The sequence below is a fragment of the Phyllostomus hastatus genome, unplaced genomic scaffold (genome assembly GCF_019186645.2).
Source record: "Phyllostomus hastatus isolate PE091 unplaced genomic scaffold, TTU_PhHast_1.1 phas_contig_1021, whole genome shotgun sequence".
Classification (NCBI taxonomy): Eukaryota; Metazoa; Chordata; class Mammalia; order Chiroptera; family Phyllostomidae; genus Phyllostomus; species Phyllostomus hastatus.
This window is the reverse complement of record NW_025333505.1, coordinates 239,137-253,192: the sequence shown is the minus strand read 5'-3', so window position 1 is coordinate 253,192 and position 14,056 is coordinate 239,137. Positions and strand designations below refer to the sequence as shown.

The following is a 14,056-nucleotide window of genomic DNA, read 5'->3' as shown; positions in this document are numbered from 1 at the left end:
GTGTCTTCCCAAGCGAAGGGACAAATGCGTTTGGATTCCCGCCCCCCAGATGTCAGTTTACCTCCACCGAGTCAAACTCCTCTGGAATCTTCCATTCCTACCTCTTAGGGACTGTCGCTGCCCTGGGTCCAAGGCGACCGAGTGCCCAGGGAGGATGCTGGGAGCTGACCGCACAGCCTTGGGGGGAGGGGGATGTGGGGGGGTGCATTGAGAGGCCTCGGCCCCAGATACGCAGGTCTAAGAACGGAACCCACCAAACCACCTCGGTGCTGGTTAGGTTTTATTTTAACAGGGCGCTTCCTCATTGGTTTTTTCAAAATATCAGTTATATCAATTAGAGGTGTAAACAGGTACAAAATATACAGTACATAGAAACAATTTTCTTAACTAGTCTACTGCCTAACAAAAGTACACACGGGGGAGCTGGGTGAACAGCAGCCTGGCCTCTCCTCTGGGGGCGGGGGAGCAAGGCGCCCCCGTTCTGGATGAGGGGCCCAGCGGCGGCTTCCACAAAACAGGAGTGGTTGCTTGCGTGGCGAGGACCATGGCAGCACGGAGAAGCCTGGGCCTGTGCCTGCCGCCATGCCAGGGTCTGCAGCAGAGACGGGCAGGCGCCGCCCGGGCCCTGGCCCTCGGGCCTTGCAGGGCGCACACACCAGGGAGGCCGGGGCTCAGCCGCGGCCTGAGGCCCGACGATTTTGCTCATGCACGCGGGGGACCGATCTCCTAAACGGCGAAAACGAAAGCTTTCCTCGCCCACACTGAGGCTCTGGGAGGGTAAGCCGTGTCTGACCCGAGGCTTTCTCCCACTGTTGGTACGCACCGGGCCCCGCGCCGCGAGGCCGAGATGTGTCCCCTCTGAGTAATTTCCTCGTCTCTAACAAGAAAGACTTGCCCTGTGTGTTTCACGGGACCCCTGCGAGGTCACCGGCACAACCACCGTGTGAGGTGCGGTGTGAAAGCCCTCTGACGGTGAAAACACGCCACACAGAGAGGACACAGGAGCATCTCTGGGGAGGGGAAGGCAGCCCCAAGCGGCGCTGGCAGGCCAGGCTGTGTGCTGGGCCCCACTGGTGCCCAGATGTGATGCCCCCACTGCCCCCCACCCCAGGTCACCTCTGCAGCCCTGGCCCTGTGCTTTCACACATCCCTCCTGTCCCAGGCCCGGAGTCGCACATCGGGGCGACACCGTCAGGCTCCCTTCTGAGTGGGGGTGGCCGGTGACCCCTAACAGGGAAACAGGGGCCAGCACTGCTGGGGGCCTCTGGAGGGAGAGGCGGGCTGGGAGGGGAGGTGGCTGCTCTGGGGCGAGTCCTCCTCCCCGACGAGGTGAGGCTGGGTTCCAGCGCCCTGCGGGCCTCGGTTCCCAGGCAGCGTGGAGACCCAGGCGCAGGCCGGCCCAGACCCTGGCATTGCGAGGTCACAACCCCCCAGGCCTCCTGCTACCACTGCCCCGTCCCCAGGAGCCCGTGGGGCGGGGGAGCTGCGGGTCCCTCCTCACTGGGCCCCCAGCCCCGCCGCCCTTCCAGCACATTCCCCGTCAGACCTGGTAAGGACACAGCATACACACACGCTCCAGAAACCAAAAGTAGGCTAGAAAGTTTAAACGGGTACTACGACTATTTTCCAGCTTCTTCGAGAATTAAAAAAAAAGTTTCATAATTAAATTACTTAAAATTCTATGGTGCTCAGTGTCACAATCAGAGAAGTCCACTTTGTTCAGAGGCGGAAGCCGTCTTGTCCGACAGTCTCTCTCCCTCCGGCCATCAGTTCGGCCGCTTGGGGGTTTGGTCTCCCAGTCTCCGCTCCCGCCTCTGCGTCCGCCACCACCCCGACGTCTGGAAACGGGACTTTTTACACTCGCGGCCCGCCCACGGGGTTCGGAGGGCTGAGGTAGCCCTGGCCATCCTCGGGAGCCTCACAGGTCCCCGCCGTCGGTGGGTCCCAGGACACTCAGGCCACAAGTCCAGTCGGTCACAAGGTCTGTGGTGGCCAAGGGTCCTTTGGAGGCAGGGCTCTTGAAAGGGTCCGGGGGGCCGGCCGGGAGCGGCGGCAGCGGCTGGCCCCGGGCCGGGCCCTTGGCGCCCGCCGTGTGGTTGCGCTGGTGCTTGCGGAGGTGGTCCTTGCGGATGAAGCTCTTGCCGCAGACCGTGCAGGTGAAGGGCCGCACGCCCGTGTGGGTTCGGTAGTGGTCGATGAGCTTGGAGCGCTCAGTGAATCGCTTCTCGCACTCGGTGCACGGGAAGGGCCTCTCGCCCGTGTGCAGCATGCGGTGCCGGATGAGGTGGGCCGGCCGCGTGAAGCAGCGCCCGCACTCCCCGCACCGCAGGGCGCTGCCGTCCCGTGCGGTCCCCGCCGCCCCCGCCGCCCCATCCGACAGCCCGCAGCTGCGCTGGTGCGCACTCAGGCTCACCTGCAGCTGGAAGCTCTTCCCGCAGGTGGCGCAGGTGAAGGGTCGGCCGCCAGGGGGCGCAGCCGGGTGCTTCTTCAGGCCCGGCTTGTGGCCAAAGCCTTTGGTCCGGCCCGGGTATTTACAGGGGTCACTGAAGGCTCTCGAGGCCTGGCCTGGGTCCAGCACAGCCTCTCCGTTGTCAGGGGAGGAGTAGGGGAGCCCCTCAGGCCCAGTCCTCGGGTTTAGAGCCACAGGAGGTTTGCACCTGAAATTCCAGCCCCACCGGACCCCCCCAAGGAGCCAGTCCCCCGGAGGGGTCTCATCCTGGGCCACGGCGGGGCTGGGCTCCCCCAGGTCCCGCTCCGGCCGGGCGGGCTCTCTGAGCCCCAGCACAGGGTCCTGGCTGGGGAAGGAGCTGCCCTGGCTCTCCCAGGCGCCTTCCTGGACAGGGCTAGGGAAAAACCTTGCGGCCTGGCCTGGTCCAAAGAGGGTCCCGTGGGCCTCCAGGTCGGTGGGGTGCACTGGGGTGGCCACCACCTCCTCTTCCTGGACTTCAGTTTTGATCACAATTTTTACATCTGCTGAGAAAGACAGAAAGACCAGGTATCACTGTGGCCCCTCCCCCACGCACAGCGAAGATGAACGGTGCACCTGGAGACTGAGCAGCCTCTGGGTCCCACTCCCAGCAGCGCGCTGGGCCCTGGTCTCCAGGCGGCAGGATCCGGCTCTGCAGAGCGCCCCCCAGCGGTCAAGCGGCCGCTTCAAACCCCGAGGAGGACATCCCTGTTCCAGAGCCTCCAGGGCAAGGAAAGCAACCATGGCGGCTGCTCCTTGAGTTCCCTTTCTGCTTTGGCCGCCAAGGCTAACCAAAATGACCTCGAGGAAGGCACTCTGACCACCAGTGACAATGTTCCCGCGGGGCAAAGGCGCCGGGCTGGGGCTCAGGCGGACCTGGGATGGAACCACACCTTCCTCCCCACAGACCAGCCGTGAGCTGCAGGGCAATTTCTTAACCAGCAGCACACCTGTGAACACCCCGTCGTAGGGGACGTGAGGGTTACCAGATACCGTGTCCGAAGGCACCTCGCATGCTGTTTGGCACACAGCAAGCATGCAATACATGCGGCCACCTAGCTAACGGTGAAAATATTCGTGAAACAATACCAGTGATGTAAATGTACTTGAATTTCACTTCCTGAAGTTTTGTATCAGGGGTCTAGGCTTCTAGCACATTTTTGGAGTGCTAAAATATAACAAATTATTAAAATAACAGATAATGGGTCATCAAAACAGAAGTAAATAGAAAATACATAAATTTGAAAGTCTTCTCTCCAGTTCTGGCCTTGGGACGCCTGCCGTTGGCAGCACCAACATCTAAGAATCGCTCTGGGGTGGTCTGGCTGCTGCCATGCCAGCCAGGTGCCAGGCTCCGGGTTGGGGCAGGAGGCGTGTCCTCTCAGGCCATCAGCTGATGAGGACTGAGCGGTCAGCGTGAGAAAAGAACCACTGGAAACACGGACCTGCTCAAGGAAGGCTGTCGCAGCCTCAGCCTGGACGGGACACAGGGCAGACTGTGGAGTCCTAGACGCCCACCGCCTGACAGGCCGGGCCGGCTCCCGAGTACGGGTCAGGCCTGGGCTGAGGCAGCCTCCGGGGCGGACGAACGGAAGCCTTCCCCGCCCCCTCTCTGCCACCCGTACCTTCCGTGGAGGCCGCCGTGCTGAGCTTCAGGGTCCCGTCTGAGCATGCAGAGGAGGGGTGGTGTGGGGGGAGGTCCGCCTGCCAGGACGTGGGCGGGATCGTGGTCGAGAAGCTGGAGTGGACGCCTGCAGCAGAGGGAGCAGAACCCGCGGGTTAGAGGACGGAAGTGGACGAAACCCCCCCGGGACCCCACCCCGGCTTTCTGCACGAGCCCTGTGGCCACACCCTCCTGAACCCAGGTTCTTGCTCCCCTCTCGGTGGAGGCAACGTCACCAGCTCATTCCACACGCTCCTCCTCAACACGCGGCAGCTGGTGGCCTCACCGCCCGATGCGGGGAGGGGGCGGGAGCACAAGTGTGGCCGACGACGAAGGTGAGGCAGGGAAACACCAGGACAAGAACGTCACGGCACCCAGAGGGGCCCACAGGTGTCCTTTGGGGCCGTCCCTGTCTTAAGTGGGGGAACTGCCAAGCCAGGCAGGCCAGATGCTTCCAGAGTCCAGAGCTCCCACCGCGCGGGCTTCCAGGACCTGCATCCGCCACGCCCGGCCCGCTCCCTGCCTCTCACTCCTGGTACCCACTCCCGTCTGAGCCACTCACCAGCGGCGGCATCCGTGGAGACGTCTCCCGCTCCGGAATCCAGCTGGCTCAGGCCCCACGGCTCCTCCCCGATATCTGGCTGGCCGGCCGCCCAGGCCTCGACCCCCAGAGCGTGCTGCTCCTGGAGCTGGAGCTCGCCCTCCTGTTTGATCTGCATGAGGAGGTCGGGGGCAGGAACGGGGGGCGCCGAGCCTGAGAGAGGGAGAGTGTGTGAGCACACAGCGGCAGGGCCCCTCGGCCCAGGGTGGACCACAGCCGGCCAAGGAGATGGGCCTGGGGGGGCCCGCAGCAGGAGAGCCCGGTGGGAAGGGGCAGCGAGGACAACAGGGGCTGCGGGGGCTCCCCTAGCACAGGGGGAGGCTGGGAGGGGCCGGCCGGGGCACGCTGCTGCCTGCTCAGCTCAGGGCTAGCCCCCTGGCATGTGGGGGAGAGCAGCGAGATGCCCTGCGGAGCTCCAGCTCTCACTCTGAACACCCGCCCATATCTCGGCGAGCATGAGAGACTGGAGAGATGAGAATCAAAGAGAAAACGCCAAGTCAAACCAAGTGTTGCAGTGGGAGCCGAGGGACCCGGGAGACCGCTGGGACAGGGTGCCGGCCTCGGGGGCTGGGGCCCTGATGTCCGAGCGAGCGAGCGAGGCGAGAGCAGAGCTGAGCCGCCCGCCTGCGTGGAGCCAGGCGCCCTGAGACTCGGTCCCCGCTGGAGGCAGGGACTAGGAAAACACCACCTGAGGGGCCTGCAGGACCAGGGCCACGGGTGGGAAAGCCACCCACGAGAAACGAGAATCCCGTGCCCACAGTGAATTCCCACACGGTGCACGGACCCCGCCTGAGAAATTCACAGAAGGGCCGACCCAGGACCCCGGCCACCCGCCCCGCCAGGGCCCCCACTCAGACGCTCGATGCCCAGACCCGGGGAGGAGCCAGGCGGCAGGCGGTCCCCCCAGAACTCACTCCCGAGAACCACAGAACGAGGAGTGAGCCGGAAAGACGCTGTAGCGTAAGTGCGTCTAAAGCAGTCAAAGAAATGAAGGAACAGAACCCCAATGGCAAGGACAGGAATACCTGAAAAAGAACTACATATATTTCACACTCTACAAATGACCACATAAATGAAAAACTCGATGCGTGGCTTCACAACAGACTGAACGTAGCTGGGGAGAACACCGGTGACCTGGGAGACGAACCTGGGAAAAAAGAATCCCCAGCACGGCGCTGGGGTTGACACAGAAAGAAAGAAAGAAAGAAAGAAAGAAAGAAACGGGAGAGGGAAGTGAGAGACCCCACCCAGGCTGCGGACGCTGGAGGCGAGAAGAGGGGAAGGAGGAGGACGCGCCCCAATCGAAGGCACCGAGGCCCGTCCGAGGGAACACCCAGCTCCTAAGTGGGAAATGAGAAGTATAAACCTCGACAGCGTTCTGCGAAGTGGAGTAAGGGCAAAGGCAAAACATTAAAAGGCACCAGAGAGAAAAGAACGACGTTTGGACTGCAAGCAGATTCCCGTCGGCAGACAGGGCATCGGAAGACGATGAAATGTCTCCAGAACCCGAGGGGGCGCCTCCGCCGGTCTGACTCTGCCCGCACCAAGGTGAGGGCGGGATGTGAAGAAATACAGAAGGCCGTCTCCTGTGTGAGGGGGTATGCCAGGTTTCTTAACGAGAGCGTTACCAGTCAAACCCGGTAAGGGGTTTTCAAAAAAAGAGACAATACACTATGAACAAATGAGTTTATCCTGAGAACTCAAGGACAAGCTGGCCCTAGAAAACACAGCGATATAACTCACAACGTTAACAGATCAATGGAGAACACAATAAAACCATCTCAACAGACGGACAAGCGGCGTCCGGTGCTCCATTCCTGGTATGCAGCTAGCTACATGCAGCGAGACTCCTCCCCGTGCGGGGCAGCTACAGACGCTGGGTAAAGCAGGAAGAATACAATCCAGGTTTAAGCACGGTGACCCCGACCTCACGTGAGGAAAATGACCAGAGGCCAGCACCTCCAGGAAGGCCCGCTTCGTCCACAGCATGCCGCAGGGCACCTCCGGGCCGCAGCCCCGCTGCCTAGGCCGTGGGGGGCGGCGCGCGTCTGCGGCAGAGGAGCGTGAATCGCCTGGGGCTGGAGCGGGACGGGCTGGAGACCCCCCCGTCACACGCGTCTGGCCCACGACACCGAGGGCGGCGTCCCCTGCGGACAACATCCACGCTGTCTCCCAGAGATGCGCCTACAACCGAAGGAAGCAAAGCCCATGTCCGACAATCAAAGACGCACCGCACCACAATGAGCGGTTTAAAAAGCAGTGGAGTTACACCACAGCAGATGAAATAGGCTGCAAAAGGAAAAATGTTCACAGAAGGGGGGCAAAAAGGACTACTGGGCAATAGCACATTAATGGGCCAGGAAGAGACAATAATTCTAAAATTGTCATCTAATAACGCGGCTTCAAAATAGTACAGCAACACGGACATAACTCCAGGAGAAACAATCGAACCCACCCTCTTCGTGGGGCACCTCGACACACCTCCCTCTGTGATTGATGACGCTTGCGGACTAAAGGTACAGGAACCTGAACGACGCTATTAACAAACCCGATTGAATGGACACAGGTAGAAAAGGGAAGGGAAACACGAGCTTTTCAAGCCAGGCAGAACATTAGAGAAAATAAAAAAGATAATTTCCTGCACACCTATTTTCTAACTATAACACTATTAGGTTAAAAATCAGTAACAGATATCCCCAAACTCACCTTACATACTAAAGTGTGTGTGTGTGTGTGTGTGTGTATTTATGCTTTTATATATATACTTTCTAGATAATCCAAGGCTTGCTCTATGGACAAATTATAATGAAAAAATGAGAAGATATTTGAAACCCAATGCTAATGAAAATACTGTTTATCAAAATGTGTGGGCTGCGCCCTGGCTGGTTTTGAGCACTGGCCTGCCAACTGGAAGGTTGCAGGTTCGATTCCCGGTCAGGGCCCAGGCCTGGGTTGCAGGCCAGGTCCCCAGGTGGGTGCGTGGGGGAGGCAGCTGACCCATGTATCTCTCACACATTCCTCTCCCTCTCTTTCCCCCTCCCTCCCATCTCCCTAAAAATACACAAACAAAATCCTCGAAAAAGAAGTATGGGCTTCATCTACAGTGGCACTTACAGAAAATTTTATAGCCTCGTGTGTTTATATTAAAAAGAGGAGACAGGTCAAAAATTAGTGGGTCAGGCAGAGAATGCAAGGTGTTAGGACAGAAAAACATCAACAACAAAATGTTTTTTTCTTCTAAAATGTAGAAGAAAGGAAATAATACAAAAGTGTAAATTAACAAAAGGGAAAACACAGACAGACGACAAGACCGAAAGCTGGTTCTCTGAAGAGAACGCTGAACCCGTGCATCTCCAGCAACTGTTAAGGGGAAGTACCAATAACCGATGTGAAGAATTAATGGCGGCATCATTACGGAGCATCAGAGATTAAAAGATAAAGAGAGCATTATAAATGTTCCTCCAAGTAGTATGGGAACTCTGAGGGCATGGGAAAATTCCTTAGAAAAACGATAATTTGCCAAAACTAACGAAAGAGGGAACGGGACACCGAAACAGTCCCGTAAGGACTGCAGAACTTGCATCCATGGGCAGAACTCCACCCCACACAGCAGGCTCTGGCCTGGCTGGTCTCCCTGGGGTTCCTACCAGACGTTCAAGGAATGGACACTTCCCCAGGGCACCAGCTCTCCGGGCACAGGAAACCACCCCAGCTGCTGCCTTTACCGCCTGCAACAGACAGAGGCGGTGGGAGAAAGGAGAGTGTCAGGCCCATCTCAGGAACGAAGATGCGAAAGTCCCCACGAGACCACCAGCGCCAAGTGTGGCAATGCAGCGACGGGGCCGGACCAGGTCGGGTTCACGCCGCGACCGCGAGGAGGCTGGCTCAGCGCCGGCACACGACACAAACAGCCACGCCACCAGGTCCGCCAGGAGGAAAAGCACGCCATCTCCACGGACACCCAAAGAGCATCCTGAAAAAATCCCGACGGCTCTTCCTGTGAGAAACACCTGCTCTACGAGAGATACCGGGAACTCCTCTAACCCAACAGAGGGCGCCGGTGACCCTGAGACATCCGTCACTCGACGTGCCGAGTGGAGAAGCATTCTCCTTAAAATGAGGAACCGACAGGATCCTTGTTCTTACCACGTTGGTTTAAGGATCTTCTGGGAGTTCTCAGCCAGCGCAAGAAAACAAGAGAAAAAGTAAATCATGAAGACTTGAAAAGAAACAACTCTCAGGACTCACAGATATGATTAGAGTTTCAGAAAATCTGAGAATCATCAGACAACTGTTAGAAAAGTTATCGGCATTAATGAGAAGTTTAGCAAGTTCCTACACAGAACTATCGATAGATGAAAGAAAACTGCATTATTATTGCACACTGCTAACCATTTTCCTTTCTGTCACGAATCTGTTTTTCTTCTTCATCGAATGCACTGGGGTGACACTGGGTAACAAGACGGCACAGGTCTCAGGGGCACAGTCCCACAACACGTCACCTGAGCGCTGTGTCCTGCGTCCCCCACCCCGACGTCTCCTTCCGTCACCGTGACTCCCCTGCCCCACCGCCCTCCCCCTCCCCGCTGCTGTGGACTATGACGGACACGTGAAACGGGGGAGGAAGCTCGGTGAGGGTAACCATCTTTGTTGCCGAGGGTGCAGCTTTCAGCCGTGGGCGAGAGGGGCCCCGACACTGACCCTCTGATCAGGAAGTCACCCGCCGGACCGTGGTCGGGGGCTGTCCCCGGCAGAGCGGCAGAGACAGCCTGGCTCCCGGGGGTGGCCAGCTGCCCGAGGGAAGAAGGACGGGCGAGGCTGGGCTTGTGCAACCCCTGCTTCCAAACTCCCCGACAACGAGGAGGAGGATGTCTTTCCGAGCTGGGGAGCGGGGGAAGGGCACGTTGAGACAGAAAAGCACAGATCGCGGAGGAAAGGGCTGATGTGCGGACTCAACCCCAAATCAGAGCCTCCACGTGAGGCTGCAGAGCTGAGACCCGCCACAGACTGGGAGGGGGCACCTCGGGGCGAAGGGAGGCTCGTGTCTGGGACCGACACAAGTCCTGAATCAACGAGCAAAAGAAGACACTAGCAGAGAAGAGTGAAGATGTGTCACCGGAGAAGGAACCAGAGACCCACGGAGAGGATGCTCGGCTTCAGAGGCAAACGAAGGCAAGGCGTGACTCCGCCTGCACCAGGCCGGCAAAGACCTAGTTTTGAAAAGTGGGCCCAGATGGAAGGAAACAGGTGCTTCCTAGGGGCTGGGCAGTCGCGCCAGCTCGGAGCCCAAGGGACAGCACCGCGGCCTGGCAGAGAGCGGCGGGCCAGCACGCCCTGCGACTCAGGGCTCCACCCGGGGCCCACACCCTACGGAGACAGCAGCGCGCGCGCGCGCGTCTGTGCGCGCGCTCGGACACGGAGGCAGGTTCGAGGACGCTCCCTGCAGCACCATGCGTGCGCGCCGCACCGGGGAGGAAAGCCAGAGCGCGCTCGGGGGAGGGAGGGAGGACACACGGCAGTGTGGCTGCTTTTGGAACACGGAGCATCTGTGGGGATGAAGGAGCTTCATCTATATGCATCGAGGGAGGCAAATCTGAAATATAGAATATTGAGTGACGCACATGACACTTATGCAGATTTGAAGACACAGAAAGCCACATTCTCGATCGCGTACGGCCTCACACGCACATGGCGGCAGTTGCGAAATGTGGGCGGGGAGAATGACCGCCAGCTGGAGGACAGTGGCGACCCGGGGGACAAATGGGACTGGGACCTAAAAAGGAAGTTAAATTGTATCCGGAATGGTTTTCATGCACACGCACGCTTTACATCGTGAAACTCGGCACACAGTCATCAAATGTTTCCCGGGTTCCTGCTCTGTGCTAGGCAGTGGCTGCTCAGAACAATTACATGAACGAAACAGATACAAGTTGCTGTCTTCTTGGAATTTACATTCTAATGGGGGGGGAGGTGACCACACATACGTGAATCTGTAAACATGAAATATATACAAAACCTGTGAATATAAAATGTGGCAACAGACGAGGTATCTGTCATGAAGCTGGGAGCGGGAAAGGAGCAGGAAAGGGACTCCTGGGTGGGAGGCGGGGCTGCACTTTTAAACGGGGCGACGGGGGAAAGTCACGTCCAAGCCAGGAGGAAGGTGAGGCCAGAAAGAGAGACAGGACGCAGCCAAGGGCAGTGGCGAGTGAGGCGGGGGCACCCCAGGAGGGCGGCACGGTGCATCTAGGAATCGAGTGATCCACGGGGGCAGTGTCACCAACAGGTCAGGCAGGGGACAGCCTGGAGGCCCCTGGTGGCCCTGACGGAGTTGGGGGCCCCTGAGGAGGGGAAAGAGAGGAAGGAGGTGATGGGGAGCATGGCACAGAGTGGGCAGGGCAGCGGGCGGGGCTCCAGGGGAAGGAGCGAGTGGATGCTGGCAGGGTGAGTGGAGGCCCCAGTCCCTGAGAAGGTGGCCGGGCAGGGAATGAGCACGGGGTGGGCGGGGGGCGCTGGGTAGGAGGGTCTCCAACTGGGGAGTCGACCGTGTGTCACAGGCGCGAGCAGAGAACTGGGCACAGACACAGGCAGACAGGCAGGTGGGGTGGGGAGGACCGTGCCCATGTTTTGTTTCATTTTTTCAATTAAATCATGTCTTTTCAATATACAAATTATTCTGAACAGAGGGTGGGCGACTTGGCCCGTGGGCCCTTGCCGGCCGACCTCTGGCCACCGAGGACCGTACCGAGGACACACAGCCCAGCGCCCCCGAACGCCAGGGCAGAAATGGCGAGCACGCGGGGCTTTCCCCGGCCACACGCGCTGCCTCGGAGCTGGCGCGGAAGGGTGGACGGGTCTGACCAGGGTCGTGGCTGGCCAGGCGACCACAGTGGACAAAACCAGGGCCAGAGAGGGGAGGCTGTGTGCGCAGGAGCGGTGCTGGCGGGCCCAGAGCCCAGGCTGGGCCCCAGGGCTGGGCCCCAGGGCTGGGCCCCAGTGCTGAGCCGGAGCCCCACAGAGCGCAGGAGGCAGGAGTCGGGAGCTGCAGAGGAGGGCTGACAGGCAGCACCTGCCCGGGGGAGGGCGAGGGGGAGGGGGAGCGAGGTCCGGGCTTCTTGCACGGGAAGGGTGGGGAGTCAGGCCCTATGGGATCCCAGACGACCCGCTCAAGGCAGAGACCAGAGGGCAGGGAACTGTGGGGGCCCTGCCACGGGCCATCCCGTTCCTGGGTCCCTGCACCCTCCGTGGCGGTGGTGACAGGCCCCCATATACGGTGTGCTCTAGATGTGGTCAGACGAGCCCACCGCGGACCTGCCCCCCAGACCGAGAGACGGCAATCTCCCCCCAGTCCCAGCCCCTCTTTCTGTCCTTCCGTCCTCTAGCTTCCAGACCGTCCTCGGCACCCACGCGGTGCGTGCTCTGACCGCTGACGCCGTGGCCGGCTCTGCAGGCCATCTGCCCTTGGAAAAGGGAAAATCTAATCTCGAGGAAACAGCACACTCAGAAGACGCACTTCATCCACGAGTGGCCCAAGTGATCAGATGCAAGGGGAACCCAGGCACAGGGGACAGGCCAGGAGGTGGGTCCCCCATCATTCACCCCTGACCCGGCCGGGGCCTCACTTCGGTCACGTGGCTTGCCCCTTGCATCCCCCTGTCCTTCCCGTCACTTTCAAAGGTGCTGACTGGCTGCGGGAAAACCCGAGACAGTGATACCCAGTATCCAGACCCACCTCCAATCAACCCGCGGCTCTAACCATCACGCAGAGTGTGGCTAACACGCGGCTAGTGGGTCAGTGTTCTGTGACGCCTGATGGATTTCAATGAGAGGTGGCTCCGGGAGGGAGCTACGTGTGAATGAAGTGTTGTCTTTAGTACACTCCTACCCTGCCTATCCAGGTCCGTCCCTCACTCCCCCCGATTCAGAACCACTGGCTCGCTCTCCCTCTCTCTTCCTCTCCCTCTCTCTCTCTCTCCCTCTCTCGGCTGGGTCTGCTGCCTGGTTCCCCACTGGGACGTATTCCGGGTGCTGGCCGAACAGGGGATGGGCCGTAACTACTGAACGGAACTCGGAAGGCCACGAAGGCCACACCGTCTCTGGCCTTCGCCTCCCTGTTTCCGTCGGACTGCCCAGCGTCTCCCCGGCGCCCGCCCGGCCCCTCACCTGGACTGGGGTCCACGGGAGCATCCGGAACCTTGGGGGCTGTGCGGCGCCAGCCACACGGCTCCTTCCCCTGCTCGCCCTGGGACAGGACCTCGGGCTTGGAGATGGCGTAGTCTGAGGAGAGACGTCATCAGGGTTAGCGTGTGCCGCGTGGCTCCACTCGGAGCTGGGGACAGGCGGCCTGGGAAACCAAGAGTGGCCGAGCAACGGAATTCCCTGACTGGTACAGAGCAGCGGGCTCAACCACAGGCAACTCTGTCCCCGGGGAGACAGACATTTCTGGGTGTCGTGACTGAGGGCTGGGAGGGCGGTGCGCTGGGCGGGTGGGGGTCAGGGGGCCGCTGCCCCACAACACAGAACTGCCTGGCCCACCGTGCTGCTGTGCCGAGGTGAGGGGACGCTGGCACCATCCCCACACCGGGAAGTGGTGTGTTCTTGCAAACTGACGTGTATTGTCACACTGGCACCCACTCCGTCCTCCCTAAGGAGGCCCTACTGCCTGCAGGTCTGGGGTCACGCAGTCTGGGGTCACGCTGAAACACCCCAAGAGGAAACAAGCCCAGGAGGAAACAGCGCAGCCCCTCTGGGGGTGTCACATGGGGAGTGTCACAGCAGCCCCAGGGTCTAGGGGACGAAGACAGCGCTGGCCGCAAGCAGCACAGCCTGCCTTCTCCACTGACCCAGGAGAGCGCCACAGTCCAGGCCACAGAGCTCAGCAAGAAAAGGCTAAGAGAGAGAAAGCCCTTCTCAGATGTGGGCGGGTCACATCCCAGATCTGAGCGGCAAGCGCCTGCTCCACTCCAAGTCCCAGCAGGAGAATGCAAGCAGCCACGCTCCCAGGATGGGGAGTGGTCGGATGGGGGCCCCCCCACCTGGGGCTGGCATCCCATGAATTTGACCGAGTGGAAGGGAGCTTTCAGCTCAGTCGTCTAGTGCTTTAGGAAGAGGGGACAGTTCTTTGTATGGTCCTAGTTTCTAGTGATGTACATGTCCTTGTGAGAAAACCCACTGGCATGAAAGGAGAGGCCCGAGGTTCCCCCAAACCACACCGAACAGAGAAATGAGCATTAGGCCTCACCCAGGGAGACCAGTGTCTCGTAGTTGCCCCTCATCACGTGCTTGTACAGCTCCTTCTGCCACTCGTCCAGCTTGCCCCACTCCT

At 59.9% G+C, this 14,056-nt stretch overlaps 1 protein-coding gene across 2 annotated transcripts in view; it reads right to left on the bottom strand.

The window, feature by feature from the left end:
• Positions 1 to 263: 263 nt before the first annotated feature.
• The window catches only part of ZNF746 (zinc finger protein 746), a 17,312-nt gene continuing 3,519 nt past the window's right edge, over positions 264 to 14,056 (bottom strand). The window contains exons 3-7 of one of the 2 annotated variants that reach the window (XM_045833493.1): positions 13,973 to 14,054; positions 12,895 to 13,008; positions 4,693 to 4,884; positions 4,093 to 4,218; positions 264 to 2,973 (exon numbers count right to left, since the gene is read on the bottom strand). In XM_045833493.1, the coding sequence (XP_045689449.1) occupies positions 1,919 to 2,973; positions 4,093 to 4,218; positions 4,693 to 4,884; positions 12,895 to 13,008; positions 13,973 to 14,054 (1,569 nt within the window). In that variant the 3' untranslated portion in view covers positions 264 to 1,918. The remainder of the gene's footprint in view (positions 2,974 to 4,092; positions 4,219 to 4,692; positions 4,885 to 12,894; positions 13,009 to 13,972; positions 14,055 to 14,056) is intronic. The other variant, XM_045833500.1, reaches the window with a different exon arrangement.